We start from the raw sequence: 14,712 nt of genomic DNA on the forward strand, positions 1-14,712 counted from the left end.
GTTGTTTTTTTAATAGATTATGGCGGCTTGTTAAATGTGTTTGTGATGTTTTCATAATGTGATGTGTGGCATTATAGGTGATTTTTAAACCCGTAATGAGAATTGAGTCCACCGACACTTGCCTGTTATTGACTGTAATCAGACCGTCTGTTATTGCTCAAACACTGGCATTCATCTGACTAAACTATGAATTCATTTCTGAGCTGTGATTTTTGAAAACAAACCTGGTTTGGACTTGTTTACTGAATATATCTTCATTTCATTCAGAGAAATACATTTGTGACAGACAAATTCATTTGCAGGGGTTTCTTTTTATATTTTGCTACTCTAACTACTTTTTGCAATATTTTTCTAATGTCTTCTCTGAAATTAAAAACATTTTTTAAGACGCAGTGAGTTACTTAAAATGTAGCTATACCGAATCCACTAACCACTAAGTAACATCTTAGTTTTGTCCTGCTGTGTCAAAGGCAGTGAATGGTATAAAGTCCAATTTGCACTTTGTATTTAGGCAGCTAATTGTGGAAAACTGGTCATACGGAATGAATTATTTATCCTTGATTCAGTACAATTCTTGTGTGAAATAAAAGAAGACCTTTTGAAATCCCAGAGGTGACCCTTCCTTGTAGTTTATTTACAGCAAGGTCAGTTTAGTGACACACACACATCCCAGCAAAAATTACCCATGAATGTTTCCTGTCATTTTTACTCTGTTTGACCTTCAGACACACCATTGCACATTTGAGCTAGCAAACCATATAATCAGTCCTGTTCAGATATACATATACACAGAATATTTAGCAATAATTAACTGCTGTACAATATTAATGCACGTAAATATGGCTCAATCACACTACAACGACAGCAGACGGTGACTTTCAGTTGCATGGAATCTCTTGCGTAATGCACTCCGGAATAGCCCCGCCTCTCATTTTTGTCCTGACTGGTCAAGCGAGTTCTACTATGGCGAAGGCTTGGCTCATGAATATTAATTACGTAATGTGACGTTACCCAATTAGACGGGCTGATTGGCTGAGATGCAACGTCTTAACTGATCTGTAATTTTTGGTCTTTTATCATATCAATATTAATAACTAAAAAGGAGATAGAGTGTAATAATAGAAATAAAAAGAGTAAAAATTATATATTAGTATCATAATTAATAGTATTACATGAGCTACGTTTTTTTTTTTTTTGTTGGTTTAAAATAATTTATTTGGTTTGGCAGACCATTTCATTTTATGTATGTGTAACTTTAAAAAAATATATTGGTCTTCATACAAGGTAACGTTTCGAGCTAGCAGGCTCTTCGTCAGGGCTGTTAGCTCAAAACGTTACCTTGTGTGAAGTCCAATGTTAAATTGTTTTGCATTTTTGGAGCCTGTGGTGTGCCAACTTTTGTTTGTTTTTTCATTATTTTCTTGAACGAGCACCCAATTTAGAGCATTTTGTGCCGTCGATGTGCATGCTTTGGTTCCGTTTTTGCTATGTACGTGTAACTTATATATATATATATATATATATATATATATATATATGATTTGTAAAATACTTTTTCTTATTTAATCATATCGTTATATCAATTGCATCCAGTCAGAAAATTCAGTTAGAAAATTATGTAGCATGAACATTTTAATGGGTTGGCAGGACTACTGTATTTGATATGGCGTTTTAATTTTAGAAATATATAGATATAGTAGTAGTAGAAGTAATATACTTGAAAAATATTTTCTTAGAAAATGGGAAATTTGTAACACAATATCTCACATTTAAAAAATTCATCTCATTAGCAAATCTAAAAAAATAACAAAAGAAACTGAATTAATGTAAAATTATTACTGCATTTGATATGTTGTTTTAATTTGAGAAATATATAATAGTAGTAGTAGTAATATACATGAAAATATTTTCTTAGAAAAAGGAAAACTTTTAACACAATATCTCACATTTTAAAAATAAATTCATGTAATTAGTGAATCTAAAAATAACAAAATAACTGAAAATAATGTAAAATAATTTTATTTAATCACTGGCACTATTCATAGCTCATTGTTTATTAATATCACTATGTACATCCTCTGCGCTGAAAAAGCTTTTTTAAATAAATGAAGGGGGGGGAAAATCGCCGTCTATATTAATATTCATGAGCCAATACTTGCCCATAGTAGGATTTATAATGAGGTGGGCGGGGCCTGTAGTGACGCAGTTGCTTCCTTTATCCGGTTGAGCCTCGCGGCGCTCGCGCACATCGCTCGGTCTCTCTGCGCAGCCGGTAGAGGAGAGAACGGAGGCGCCATTTTGCGACAACTTCACTAAAGTAAGAGTTTCGCCAACCTAACACAACCTTTTTCTTGGTCTTCACACATAGATTGAAGAATCATTCCACAGTTTCATCACATAACGGCCTTTTAACGTGTTAAATGTTTGCTTTAGTGGTATTTTTACTGCAACGTCTCACTCAAGAGCGCCGGGCCGCTGACCTCTCCATAGACCCTCATAATGAAAGAGAGATAGATAGAGGACGAATTACTCTTTTATTTGACATGTATGTAAAACACGCAGCTTGTAAATGTGTTCAGTGCCTAACCAGTGTTGGTTTTTCATTCAGGTCTACCATCAGACATGTATCCGACCACGCTGACCCAGCTGACCCGGGCAAACCCCTTCAGCGCCCCGTTGTTCACGCTGCAGAAAGCCGAAGAACCGGAGAAACACACTCCCGTACAGAAGCGCAGGCTCGCAGCCGCCGCGGTAGCCGGTAAGACCGTAGATTTAGACCATAGACCATACATATCAATGGGTAGGAGACCAAAAAACACCTCATTTACATGCATTAAATGCAGTTTAAATGTCTGAAGACGGGTGTAGAATTAAGAAAAACACCCTAACCCATCACATTTTTTCCGTTTATTGCTTTATTAATGCTTGATGTGGATGTCCCGGCGCTCAGGATGGGAAATTACTCCATATGAACGTTGAATAAAAGGTTAGAATACTAGTTAGCATTATGCTAACTAGCGTTAGATGCTCTCGAGCTGTAGTTTAGATTATTAGGATGTTCCCTTTAGTCCTGTCAATTCCTGCATTTATCACAAGTATAGATTGTGTGCTTTTGCATTAAATAGTCTTTTAGTGTGTTAAATTTGCTGCTGTGAGTTTCTGGCCTTGTTGCGTTGATGGAGGGCAGTGAAGGACAAAGTCAGAGGACGCGTTGTAAATGTTTCAGGAGACGTTTTAACATTTTAACAACGCATCAGATAGAAGTAAACGTGTGAAATATGTTAAAATGTTATTGAGCCGGTCAGAGGACATGGTGTTCTTTATTTAAAGCGTCCTATTCTGCACATGACCTGCGTGTGTACCGCTATTCTCAATTAGGCGTGATCTGATTGGCTCACTGGCGCAGGAACGCGTCCAGCTCTCAACAAGGCGCGTTCTGATTGGCCCTCAGTTTGAGGAACGCGTCCTGGTTTGGTATCGTGTATCGTCCAGTGTCTTGCCCAACATCTAATCGTAAATTTTAATAGATTTTGCATGTTTTATCAGTGCTTCTCCCTTATGGGGTTGTATAATAATTGTAGTTTTAGTAGAACCGCTTTAATTGGTGCGCTTAATCGTTTTATCTGTTTACCAGAATAAGAAGGTCGCCCATAAACAGAATACGACTGTTTCCGTTTGAGTTTAAACAGTGAATAAATAATAAAAAATAATAGTAAAGTGTATATTTCAATAAGTATATTTAACTAAATATATACGATACACGTTTTACATAATTAAATAATACGAATAGATTTTTAAATACATCTTACAGTGCTGTAGTGAAAGCTAATTGTGAAAATAATGTAATAACTACATTTTCACATTTTCCACATTTATAATGAATTTTATATGAAAATAAAGTATTTTAAAAAAAAGTGTAACTTAATTCTTCAGATTGAATCCGTAATAGTCATCTAATAATTATCGCTGATAATGACAAACCACTTCAGTCTAAATATTAAGTCATGATATTGATATCTAACACATTTATAATAAACATCTCGAATTTATGATTTTTAAAATCATAAAGTATTTTAGGATGTGTAATAATGTAGTAATATTCTGTGTATTTTTAAAATAAAAAATAATCAATTTTTAATTGCTGATTAAATATAGACTGAACTGAATTTTAATTGTTAGATATGCAAGCATTATTAAAATTAATATTGTTTATTATAAAAAAAATTTTTTTTTTACATTTTTAATATTACATTTTATATAATTTCAATAAGATTTTTGTACAATATTTTACATATAAATTTTTTTTTCACATGAGTCTTTTTGGATTAAAATAAATAGTGTCTGCCTTTTAAATCTTAGGATGGGATCATCACAAAGATGGTCATATTTAAAGTCTGTTGCATCTAATGGATTAATGGATAGCAGGAGAAAAGTCACGCAAATATACACAATATATGTACTTGCTAGCCACAATACATATTTATATGTAATATACTTGCTAGCCTCAATACATTGTATTTTTGTGTTATATTACACCCCTACTGAAACATGAAAGGAGATATTACGCAGAATGTCCATGCTGCTCTTTTCCATGATACATAATATGAAGAGTTTATTTGCAAAAACGGATAACTCCGTTTTTTGTTTTTTTTTCAAAAATCACATTTTTTATTATGTTATGTTTTTAGTGTGTGTTAGCTGTTTTTTTTTTTTGTTTTTTTTTAACCTAATCAAAATAACCCAACTGCAGTTTGATTGAGATTAATTGGAATGCACAAGTGTTGTGATGCATGAGCATGTGTGTGTGTGTTCCTGTGTTCCCTCACGTCACAGAGTCGAGGGATAGCTGCGAGTTCGGCTCGACGAAATACTACGCCCTCTGCGGGTTCGGGGGCATCTTGAGCTGTGGTATTACGCACACGGCCGTCGTGCCCCTCGACTTGGTCAAGTGCCGTCTCCAGGTCTGTACTCCCTTCCCTCCCCTTCATCGTTGAGATGACATCCGTGGCGAAGGGTCACTAACACTTTTCAAGTGATTTGACTAATCAGCTACCAAAAATTCCTGTAAGACGTTCATTGGCAATTAAGCACAGAGGCACGATAATTCATGCATTTAATAATCCTTCATGAAAATAAAATTAGTTTTTTTTTCTAGAACCTCATTTTCTTCTCTGAAACATAGGGGTGCAACAATACAATGCAACTCAGTTTGATGCATAATACTTTAAGCCAAAATAGAGGAGATTAAATAAATTTAAATTAAATTAAATATATTTATATATATATATATATAAGAAATAATTTACATGTGTCAAACATTTGTATTTAGAAGTTTTTTCATTATTCATTTATATAATTTGTAGTATTTTCAAGTCATTTAATAATAATTTTAACATTTGTTTTTAATGAACAGCGTTTTAATGAACAGTACTTTAATTTTTTATCACTTAGAAGTAATAAAAAGAAATGTGCATATATATATGTATATATATACAGTGGGTACGGAAAGTATTCAGACCCCCTTAAATTTTTCACTCTTTGTTATATTGCAGCCATTTGCTAAAATCATTTAAGTTAATTTTTTTCCCTCATTAATGTACACACAGCACCCCATATTGACAGAAAAACACAGAATTGTTGACATTTTTGCAGATTTATTAAAAAGAAAAACTGAAATATCACATGGTCCTAAGTATTCAGACCCCTTGCTCAGTATTTAGTAGAAGCACCCTTTTGATCTAATACAGCCATGAGTCTTTTTGGGAAAGATCCAACAAGTTTTTCACACCTGGATTTGGCGATCCTCTGCCATTCCTCCTTGCAGATCCTCTCCAGTTCTGCCAGGTTGGATGGTAAACGTTGGTGGACAGCCATCTTTAGGTCTCTCCAGAGATGCTCAATTGGTTAAAAATGGAGTTATCTGTTTTTGCAAATGAACTCTTCATATATAAAAATGAGTCTTTTGTGTTTCATGGAACAAAGAATATAGTATGCATTTAGAAAGAGATGAGAATGAATAAATTATTATTCCTGAATGATCCATTGTTTTAAATCGATTTGTGACGCTCTGCCACTGATGTTGTCTTAGTAACATTTGGTTTACTTTTTGATTTATTAATCTTGAAATGCCATTTTGTGAAGTGAAACCATTAACCGTGTTCCTTCATAACCAGCCGGTTCCTGCTGCAGTTCCTCTGTGATTGTTTGCTGACTGTCGTGGCAATAACCAAATGCTGCGTTTAGGTGGATCCAGCTAAATACAAGAGCATCTTCAATGGATTCTCCATCACGGTTCGAGAGGACGGCGTGCGCGGGTTGGCCAAAGGTTGGGCGCCCACCTTCATCGGATACTCCATGCAGGGGCTCTGCAAGTTCGGCTTCTATGAGGTGTTCAAGGACATGTACAGTGACCTGCTAGGAGAGGTGAGCTGAACTGATATTACGCTTTCAAACGTGATTGCTCAATACCAACGTTTTGGCTTAAATAAATTTAAATTAAATTAAATATATTTATATATATATATATATAAGAAATAATTTACATGTGTCAAACATTTGTATTTAGAAGTTTTTTCATTATTCATTTATATAATTTGTAGTATTTTCAAGTCATTTAATAATAATTTTAACATTTGTTTTTAATGAACAGCGTTTTAATGAACAGTACTTTAATTTTTTATCACTTAGAAGTAATAAAAAGAAATGTGCATATATATATGTATATATATACAGTGGGTACGGAAAGTATTCAGACCCCCTTAAATTTTTCACTCTTTGTTATATTGCAGCAAGGTTGGGCGCCCACCTTCATCGGATACTCCATGCAGGGGCTCTGCAAGTTCGGCTTCTATGAGGTGTTCAAGGTCATGTACAGTGACCTGCTAGGAGAGGTGAGCTGAACTGATATTACGCTTTCAAACGTGATTGCTCAATACCAACGTTTTGGCTTTGCTTAAATCGATAGTGTTTGAAAATGGGTAACTTAGCAGTGTAACATTCTGACAATAATTAATTTGCAGAAATGTATTTTTTGGTTACAGGTAGTTGAACTCTACACAGTGAATCAAATTATTGATGATTAAATAGATGAAACTGAATTTTCATTGTCAGATTGGTACCTTTTTAGGTGTTATTGTTGGGGGGTTATGGGGTTATATGTTTATAATTTTTATTATAATGTATTGCAACTTCATCAAATTTTTTATAATATTAATTAATGTTAGTATTTATATACACAATAAATTGGATATTTTATTATAATTTAACATTTTATATATTTAAGATAAATGTTTATTGAATATAGATTTAAATATTTTTAAATGGTGGACTTTATAGATAACTTTGATTTATTAAAACAATTATATATAGTTATATTTTAATAATATTTTTAAATGATTAACTTTATTACATAAATGTATTCATTTGTTAATACATAAAATTGATATAAATAAAATAATTGCAAAGTGTATAACAATTATTATTTTATTATATTTATTAGATATTAATATTAGCCTTCATATACAATTTTATTATAATTTACATTATTTTATTATAATTTAACGTTTTATATATTTAAGATAAATGTTTATTGAATATAGATACAATAAAAAAAACATTTAAATCTTTTTTTAAAACATTCTTAAAACATAACTTTGATTTATTAAAACAATTATATATTGTTATATTTTAATAATATTTTTAAATGATTAACTTTATTACATAAATGTTAATACATAAAATTGATATAAATAAAATAATTGCAAAGTGTATAACAATTTTTATTATTTTATATTATATTTATTAGATATTAATATTAGCCTTCATATACAATTTTATTATAATTTACATGTATATTAAATTAATTTATAACGTTTTTACATGTTATATATTAACTCATTAATTTAATATGAAATTACAATATAATCAATTATAAACATATTTTGAAATTATATTTTAACTTATTAATTTAATATATAAATAATATATACAATGCAGCCTTTCTCCCCAGTTTAAAAAACAACTGTAAACATTGTGAGTTCTGCTAGCTGATGTGTTCTTCCTTTATTCTCAGGAAAACGCATACATGTGGAGAACCTCGCTGTATCTGGCTGCTTCTGCCAGCGCAGAGTTCTTCGCAGATATCGCTCTGGCCCCTATGGAGGCGTGTAAAGTGCGTATCCAGACTCAGCCTGGCTATGCCAACACTCTGAGAGAATGTGCCCCTAAGATGTACGCCGAGGAAGGAGTCTGGGCGTGAGTATCCTGCACTTCGAACCTTTGGTGAGCTCAACACGCTCCTTAGATCCACCTCTGGGGAGTTTCTCCGCTCCGGTTCTGTCGTGTTCTCTCTCTGGGAGCAGCAGGATCGGGCCGGAGGCTCCCAGCAGCTTTACGGCTGTACAGTTGGAGGTGCTTGAGTCATTGGCGTGTGAGATCAGTCTACCTGCTCACCCAGAATCCTCTCTGCCCTGATCCTTCACAGGAAATCGCCAGGGCAGAACAGCTGGATAGCAGACAAACTATTTAAAAATGAACCAATAGGCCCTTAATATTGACCTGTTAATTCTTGAAATTGTGTTGTGAATCTTCTGGCAGGTTCTACAAAGGTGTGGTTCCTCTGTGGATGAGACAGATCCCCTACACCATGATGAAGTTCGCCTGCTTCGAGCGCACCGTTGAGTTGCTCTACAAGTATGTGGTGCCCAAACCCCGCAGCGAATGCTCCAAACCCGAACAGCTGGTCGTCACCTTCGTCGCTGGTTACATCGGTGAGCCTGATCTCTGAGGATTATCTTTGCTTATTTAAATCAGATCTTATTTATAATAATAATATTGAATCAATAATAAAAAATAATGTAAAACAGTATAGTAATATTAATCAAATCAATGTTATTCTTCTTATTATAATAATAATAATAAACAAAAATAAAATACAAAATAAACTAAGTATTTAAAAATTATTTATAAAAAATGAAAAAATGATTTACATTAAAAAATGAATATTATGATAATTACTATTATAATATATTATTAATAATAATTATCACCACTTTAAGGTTTTATTTTAATGTAAAATTAAAGTTTTAATGATTTTATATTTTATTTGATTTACTATTAAGAATTATATTGATTTGACTTAAGACTAATATAATTGTACAGATATTATTGATTTATATTACGTTTTACATAAATTGTTATTTTTGATTCTATAATAAATTTTATATTATTTTAAAATTTATATTGATTCTATATCATTAATATAATAATAATTATTTATTTTAATTTAAAATGTTTTTATTTTATTTATCAACCATTTATATCACCACGTAAAAAATGTAATTATTATTTTTTAAATTTATTTTCTTAGAAATTTGTGTAAATTTAACGTTTGTCAGCACTGATCTAGGTTCTTTAAATCAGAGTTGTGATGCATGTTTCCTTGTGTCTTGTAGCTGGTGTGTTCTGCGCCATCGTGTCTCACCCAGCTGACTCCGTCGTGTCCGTGTTGAACAAAGAGAAGGGAAGCACAGCCACGCAAGTGCTCAAGAGGCTTGGACCGAAGGGTGAGACTTTTCATTGTGCTTTACAGTCTTTCTTTCACAACACGCTCCTTAGATCCACCTCTGGGGAGTTTCTCCGCTCCGGTTCTGTCGTGTTCTCTCTCTGGGAGCAGCAGGATCGGGCCGGAGGCTCCCAGCAGCTTTACGGCTGTACAGTTGGAGGTGCTTGAGTCATTGGCGTGTGAGATCAGTCTACCTGCTCACCCAGAATCCTCTCTGCCCTGATCCTTCACAGGAAAACGCCAGGGCAGAACAGCTGGAGAGCAGACAAACTATCATAAGAGTTTTAGACCGTTCAAATTGCCCCGAATGAATATGCAGATCAACTCTTGCAATCAGTTTTTAAAAAATGGACTGTGTGTGTCGTGTTTTTCAGGTGTGTGGAAGGGACTCGTCGCCCGTATCATCATGATCGGTACCCTGACGGCCCTGCAGTGGTTCATCTACGACTCAGTGAAGGTCTACTTCCGCCTGCCCCGCCCTCCTCCCCCCGAGATGCCCGAGTCCCTCAAAAAGAAGCTCGGCCTCACAGAGTAAACAGCCAGCGAGATCGAGCGATCGCCCGCTTCCCCCTCGACACAGCCGCACACCTCCTGTTATCTATATTTAAGTCTGTCCTGAGCCCCGCCCACCTCTGACATCATGACGGTGAAGGGGAGACGCCCTCCAATCACAGAGGAGTTCCATGTCTAAATAGTCTATATAAAAAGGTTTGTGACAGGAATGAATGCCGTCTGGTTTTAACCTCTGACATTTGTTTTGTCAGTAGTACAATAAAGAGCTACCTGGATATTATACACAACAACTGGTCTTTCTCTCTCTGTCATGTATTCAGGATCCTCCAACATGTTCTTTCTGCCGAATCCCTTTATCCATTAAGCATGTTTTATTAGTTTGTGCTGGTTTCAACTCATTGAGAGAATTTTTCATTCGGGTAACTCTTTTGAAGAGATTTTTAACAGAGATAAGCCAAATACAGTTTTGGAGTATTTAGCAAAAATAAATTATAAAAACGTGATATAATTCAGCCATAATATTTCTCGCCATGAAAATAATCACAGAAGCTGGAATGGCATTAAACACAAACAAACAAACACTGTCATGTTTTCAAAGCTTTTAAGGTTCATCTGAACTTGTATTCAGAATCCATATTTTTGGTGGTTGCATATTTACTGCTTTTTGTTAACATTTGAAATCTCTGCAGTAGTGTAAAAGGAAATGGCATTACAGAAAAATTTTAGGCAATTTTTAGGCTTTTTTTTTTTTACGTAGTAGTGAGCGCCAGTTATTTTAGCTGTATAAAATAATTATGCAGATAGATGCTACAGACTGGTATTTTGTTATCAGATGTCACGTCTTGCACATTTACAGGAAATATCTTCTACTTTAAATATTATGGTGGTCAGTAGTGTTTTTTCATACATGTATAAATGTATTTATAATAGACAGTTTAATGCTGTTAAAAAAAAACATTTTACAGCTTTGAGTCAGAAATGACAAATACTTCTCAGAGTTATTGACACATTCTTGGAAGATTTTTAATTAACACAAAGGGAAATATTGCTAGTCATAAGTCACTGATATTCAATGTATTATGTTAGCATTGTAGTAAAGGCTAACATCAGAAGCACTGTTTTGTAGAGTTTTTATACACACACACACACACAGTGGTGGTCAAAATGATTAAAACACTAGTATTTTCAGCAGCTAAAAATGGCTTTAAGTCAGTTATTTCTATCTTTTGCTGTAGTGTGTCAGTAGGAAACATCAGTTTACATTGATTGTAATAATCCAGTGATATTTTTGTCTGACAGCAGCCAGTGCTGCACACAGAGATCTGATCTGATCATCATCAGTCTGTCTGGAGTGACATGAAGAGACAGACTCAATCCAGAACAGAACTGTGCCAACTGTGCATCTAAGACGCTTCAAGAACCTTAAAAGAAGCTTAAAACCTTTTTGGTGAAAATACTAGTGTTCTAATAATTTTGGCCACCACTGTACATATATATATATATAAATAGTTGTCCTAAGACAAGAATGCGTTTTGAGAACTTTGATGAAAGGTTTTGATCGACTTCAAATGTTGATTAGTATATATATATACACACACGCACACATTTTTCAACAAAATGTCCACTACATTGCCCAATTCATACCGATAATGGTAATGTACGTAAAACACTTAATATATAAGTTGTTTTCTTTGGATTGTTTGATTACTCGAAAGAGAATATAGGGAAATATAACTTAATTTGTGTTTCCTGCTAGCTACATTTTACATTCATAAACAGAAATCTGTCTCTAAACCTCTCTTTTTTCTTTTTTTTTAAGTTGATCTAGACAAGTACACAAACTATCCAAAGTTCTGTTAATCTTAAAGCAGTGAAAACTGCATCTCTATATTCATCCTATGTGTCTTCTTAAGATAAAGAACATTGTTAATAGTTAAACCACGGTAACCACAAATGAACCATGGTTTAGCTACACTAACCATAGTTTAATCATGGTATTTGTGGTTTATGGTTAATTATGGTTAATTTTCTTAAGGGATTTGTATTTGTGTATTCTTTCTTTCTTTCTCTTTGTTTTGTTTTTATAACTGTACTGCATTAATGGTTTGATGTTTTGTACAGTTTAATAAAAAAAATCGAATCAAAAGATTCGCGATCCGCGCTGATAACCCGAAAAATTCAAAAATAGTAAAAAGTAAAAATAAAAAGAATAGTTGTAACATAGTAATAAAATATTGTTTAAATTGTTAATGCCTTGAGTTATTATTTTGGAATAAATGTAAAATGCTTAAAAACACTAACTTAATGAGATTAATACATGGCTTATAGTTGAGTTAATATTGATTACATTGTTCTAAAAATATATTTAAAAAATTGGTTACACTTTATTTTAAGGTGTCCTTGTTACAGTGTAATTATACATTTATTATACATTAATTAATAATATGTAGGCTACTAACGATATGGTTAAGGTTAGGATAGGGTTGCTTGCATGCAATTATGCATAATTAATTGTTATTTTAATAGTTCATGTAATGTGTAACAAGGACACCTTAAAATAAAGTGTTACCTTTTTTTTCTTTTTCTGATAGTGTAAGTAATGTTTATTTAATCAAGAAAATGTGACTGGGACATTAATTTACATTTGATTTAAAAAAGAAAAAAGAAAAAAATCTAGCCCTTGCAATCAGTAGGCCTACATGTCATGATAATTACCCGAGTCATGAGTCATGGCTTTACCTGTGCGCCTGACCAAAAAACACCCTAATTATTGCGAATTGCTCAAATGTGACCCTGGAGCACAAAACCAGTCATAAGTAGCACGGGTATATTTAGCAATAGCCAAAAAAAAAAAAAAAAAAACTTGTATGGGGCAAAGTTATCGATTTATTGGTTTGTTTTTTTTGTCAAAAATCATTAGGATATTAAGTAAAGATAATGCTCAATGAAGATATTTTGTAAATTTCCTACCGTAAACATATCAAAACTTAATTTTTGATTAGTAATATGCATTGCTAAGAACTTCATTTGGACAACTTTAAAGGCGATTTTCTCAGTATTTTGATTTTTTTTTTTTTTTTTTTTTTTGCACCCTCAGATTTTCAAATAGTTGTATCTCAGCCAAATATCGTCCTATCCTAACAAACCATACATCAATGGAAAGCTTATTTATTCATCTTTCAGATGATGCATAAATCTCAATTTCACAAAATTGACCCTTATGACTGGTTTTTGTGCTCCAGGGTCACATATAGTAATTGCTCTGTTTTGTTTGAATCCCGTTCAAACCTCGTCGTGTTTTAGGTTTTAGGTTTTAGCGCGCAGGATCAGCAGATGGCAGCGGATTACAGTAACCTCATTAGCGGTCTGTCTGCAGACGGAGGCTGGCACTGAGATGGCACTGAGATGGCACTGTACTACTCGCTGTAATTCACTGCAGTGCCCCGGATAGCCGACTATAACAGCCTGCCATGCTCGTCTCGTGGTGGCAGCTCTTCCTGGGAGCGCAAAGCCTCTACAGACACGGTAAGACTGACGCGGGTTTGTGTGGGTGTTTTATTAAGAGTCGAGGGTGTATGTAGGACAGGGCATGTGTTTGTCCACGTCTCTGGAGGAGTGTCCTGTAAGTGACCTTGATCTAAACACACCAGCAGCAGCAGATAAACCGAAGCAGGTCGCTGCATTACAGCAGATTTCTTCTGACGCTTATTGTGTGATTGACTGAGAAGCATCTGTGTGCAGGTGAGATCCTACCGAGTCTGATTGCCACATGCTGCTACATTTCTGTATATTATGAGATTGTTTGTGTGTTATGGTGTTTTTAATTATGAGATGAGCTTGTAGGATGTCTCCATCTCCATTTCCGTGTCTTTGTTGATGTATAAACTGAGAAGAGTGTTTTGGGAATTGTTGCTGGGTGTTGTAAATCATTATTGTGGTTAGGAACAGGACAGAGCCAAACTACACCAACAAGTCCTGTTGAGATTTGCTTGCTTCACCACAAAGTAACCTCTCATTTTCCTTTCAAATTCTTTAAAAAATGTCATCAGCCTCAAAATCCAGTATGCAAATTTGAAGCTCTATGTCTTTAAGGCCTTTTTTTTTACTAGAATGTACAGTACATTGTAGTATGCAAATAAAATGCATATATATATATTAGTGCTGTCAAACGATTAATCGCGATTAATTGCATCCACAGTTTCATTTCATTTAATGTAACAGAGATGTTCAAGTAACATATTGTTTGTAGTTTTAGTTAACTATGATTACCCTGATCTTGTAGCCTAAGTATTTGCTGAGAAATGTATGAGTTCATATTGAGATCTCTGACTTTTGATTCAGACTTTAGTATCTTGGCAAATTTGAGCACAGTTTGAGATACTGTAAAGATCTTTAGATGAGATATACGTGAGATTACTGGTAACATCTGAGATACTGCAAATGCTCTTAAATTAATTGAATTGCTATTAAAGATATTAAAGTGATCTCGGTTGAGTTTCTACTTTCTGCTCATCACCAGATTCATAATCATACGGTGTGTGTGTGTGTGTGTGTGTGAGTGTGAGTTTGAGTGTGTGTGTGTGAGAGAGTGTGTGTGAGTGCGTGTGTGTGTGTGTGAGCATGTGTGTGTGTGTGTG

The 14,712-nt window shown here is 34.0% G+C and overlaps 2 protein-coding genes across 4 annotated transcripts in view; both read left to right on the forward strand.

Annotated features, from left to right (window-relative positions):
* Positions 1-2,205: 2,205 nt before the first annotated feature.
* LOC107732290 (phosphate carrier protein, mitochondrial-like) lies at positions 2,206-10,362 on the forward strand. Of its 3 annotated transcripts, none has more exons than XM_016543566.1 (9): positions 2,206-2,317; positions 2,609-2,758; positions 4,834-4,961; positions 6,244-6,325; positions 6,793-6,890; positions 8,072-8,253; positions 8,596-8,768; positions 9,453-9,563; positions 9,937-10,362. In XM_016543566.1, the coding sequence occupies exons 2-9, from the start codon at positions 2,623-2,625 to the stop codon at positions 10,095-10,097; spliced, it is 1,071 nt and encodes a 356-aa protein (XP_016399052.1). In that variant the 5' UTR covers positions 2,206-2,317; positions 2,609-2,622; the 3' UTR covers positions 10,098-10,362. The 3 variants fall into 3 exon arrangements, with proteins under 3 accessions (XP_016399052.1, XP_016399053.1, XP_016399054.1); XM_016543568.1 differs by having other exon boundaries at positions 2,207-2,317; positions 2,621-2,758; XM_016543567.1 differs by lacking the exon at positions 6,793-6,890 and having other exon boundaries at positions 6,244-6,423.
* A 3,356-nt stretch (positions 10,363-13,718) lies between these two features.
* Positions 13,719-14,712, forward strand: part of LOC107732284 (L-lactate dehydrogenase B-B chain) — a 6,909-nt gene continuing 5,915 nt past the window's right edge. Inside the window, exon 1 of the mRNA XM_016543557.1 lies at positions 13,719-13,816. The gene's annotated coding sequence lies outside the window, so the exon portion shown is untranslated. The remainder of the gene's footprint in view (positions 13,817-14,712) is intronic.

Source organism: Sinocyclocheilus rhinocerous, unplaced genomic scaffold (genome assembly GCF_001515625.1).
Source record: "Sinocyclocheilus rhinocerous isolate Xijiao unplaced genomic scaffold, SAMN03320098_v1.1 scaffold38, whole genome shotgun sequence".
Lineage (NCBI taxonomy): Eukaryota > Metazoa > Chordata > Actinopteri > Cypriniformes > Cyprinidae > Sinocyclocheilus > Sinocyclocheilus rhinocerous.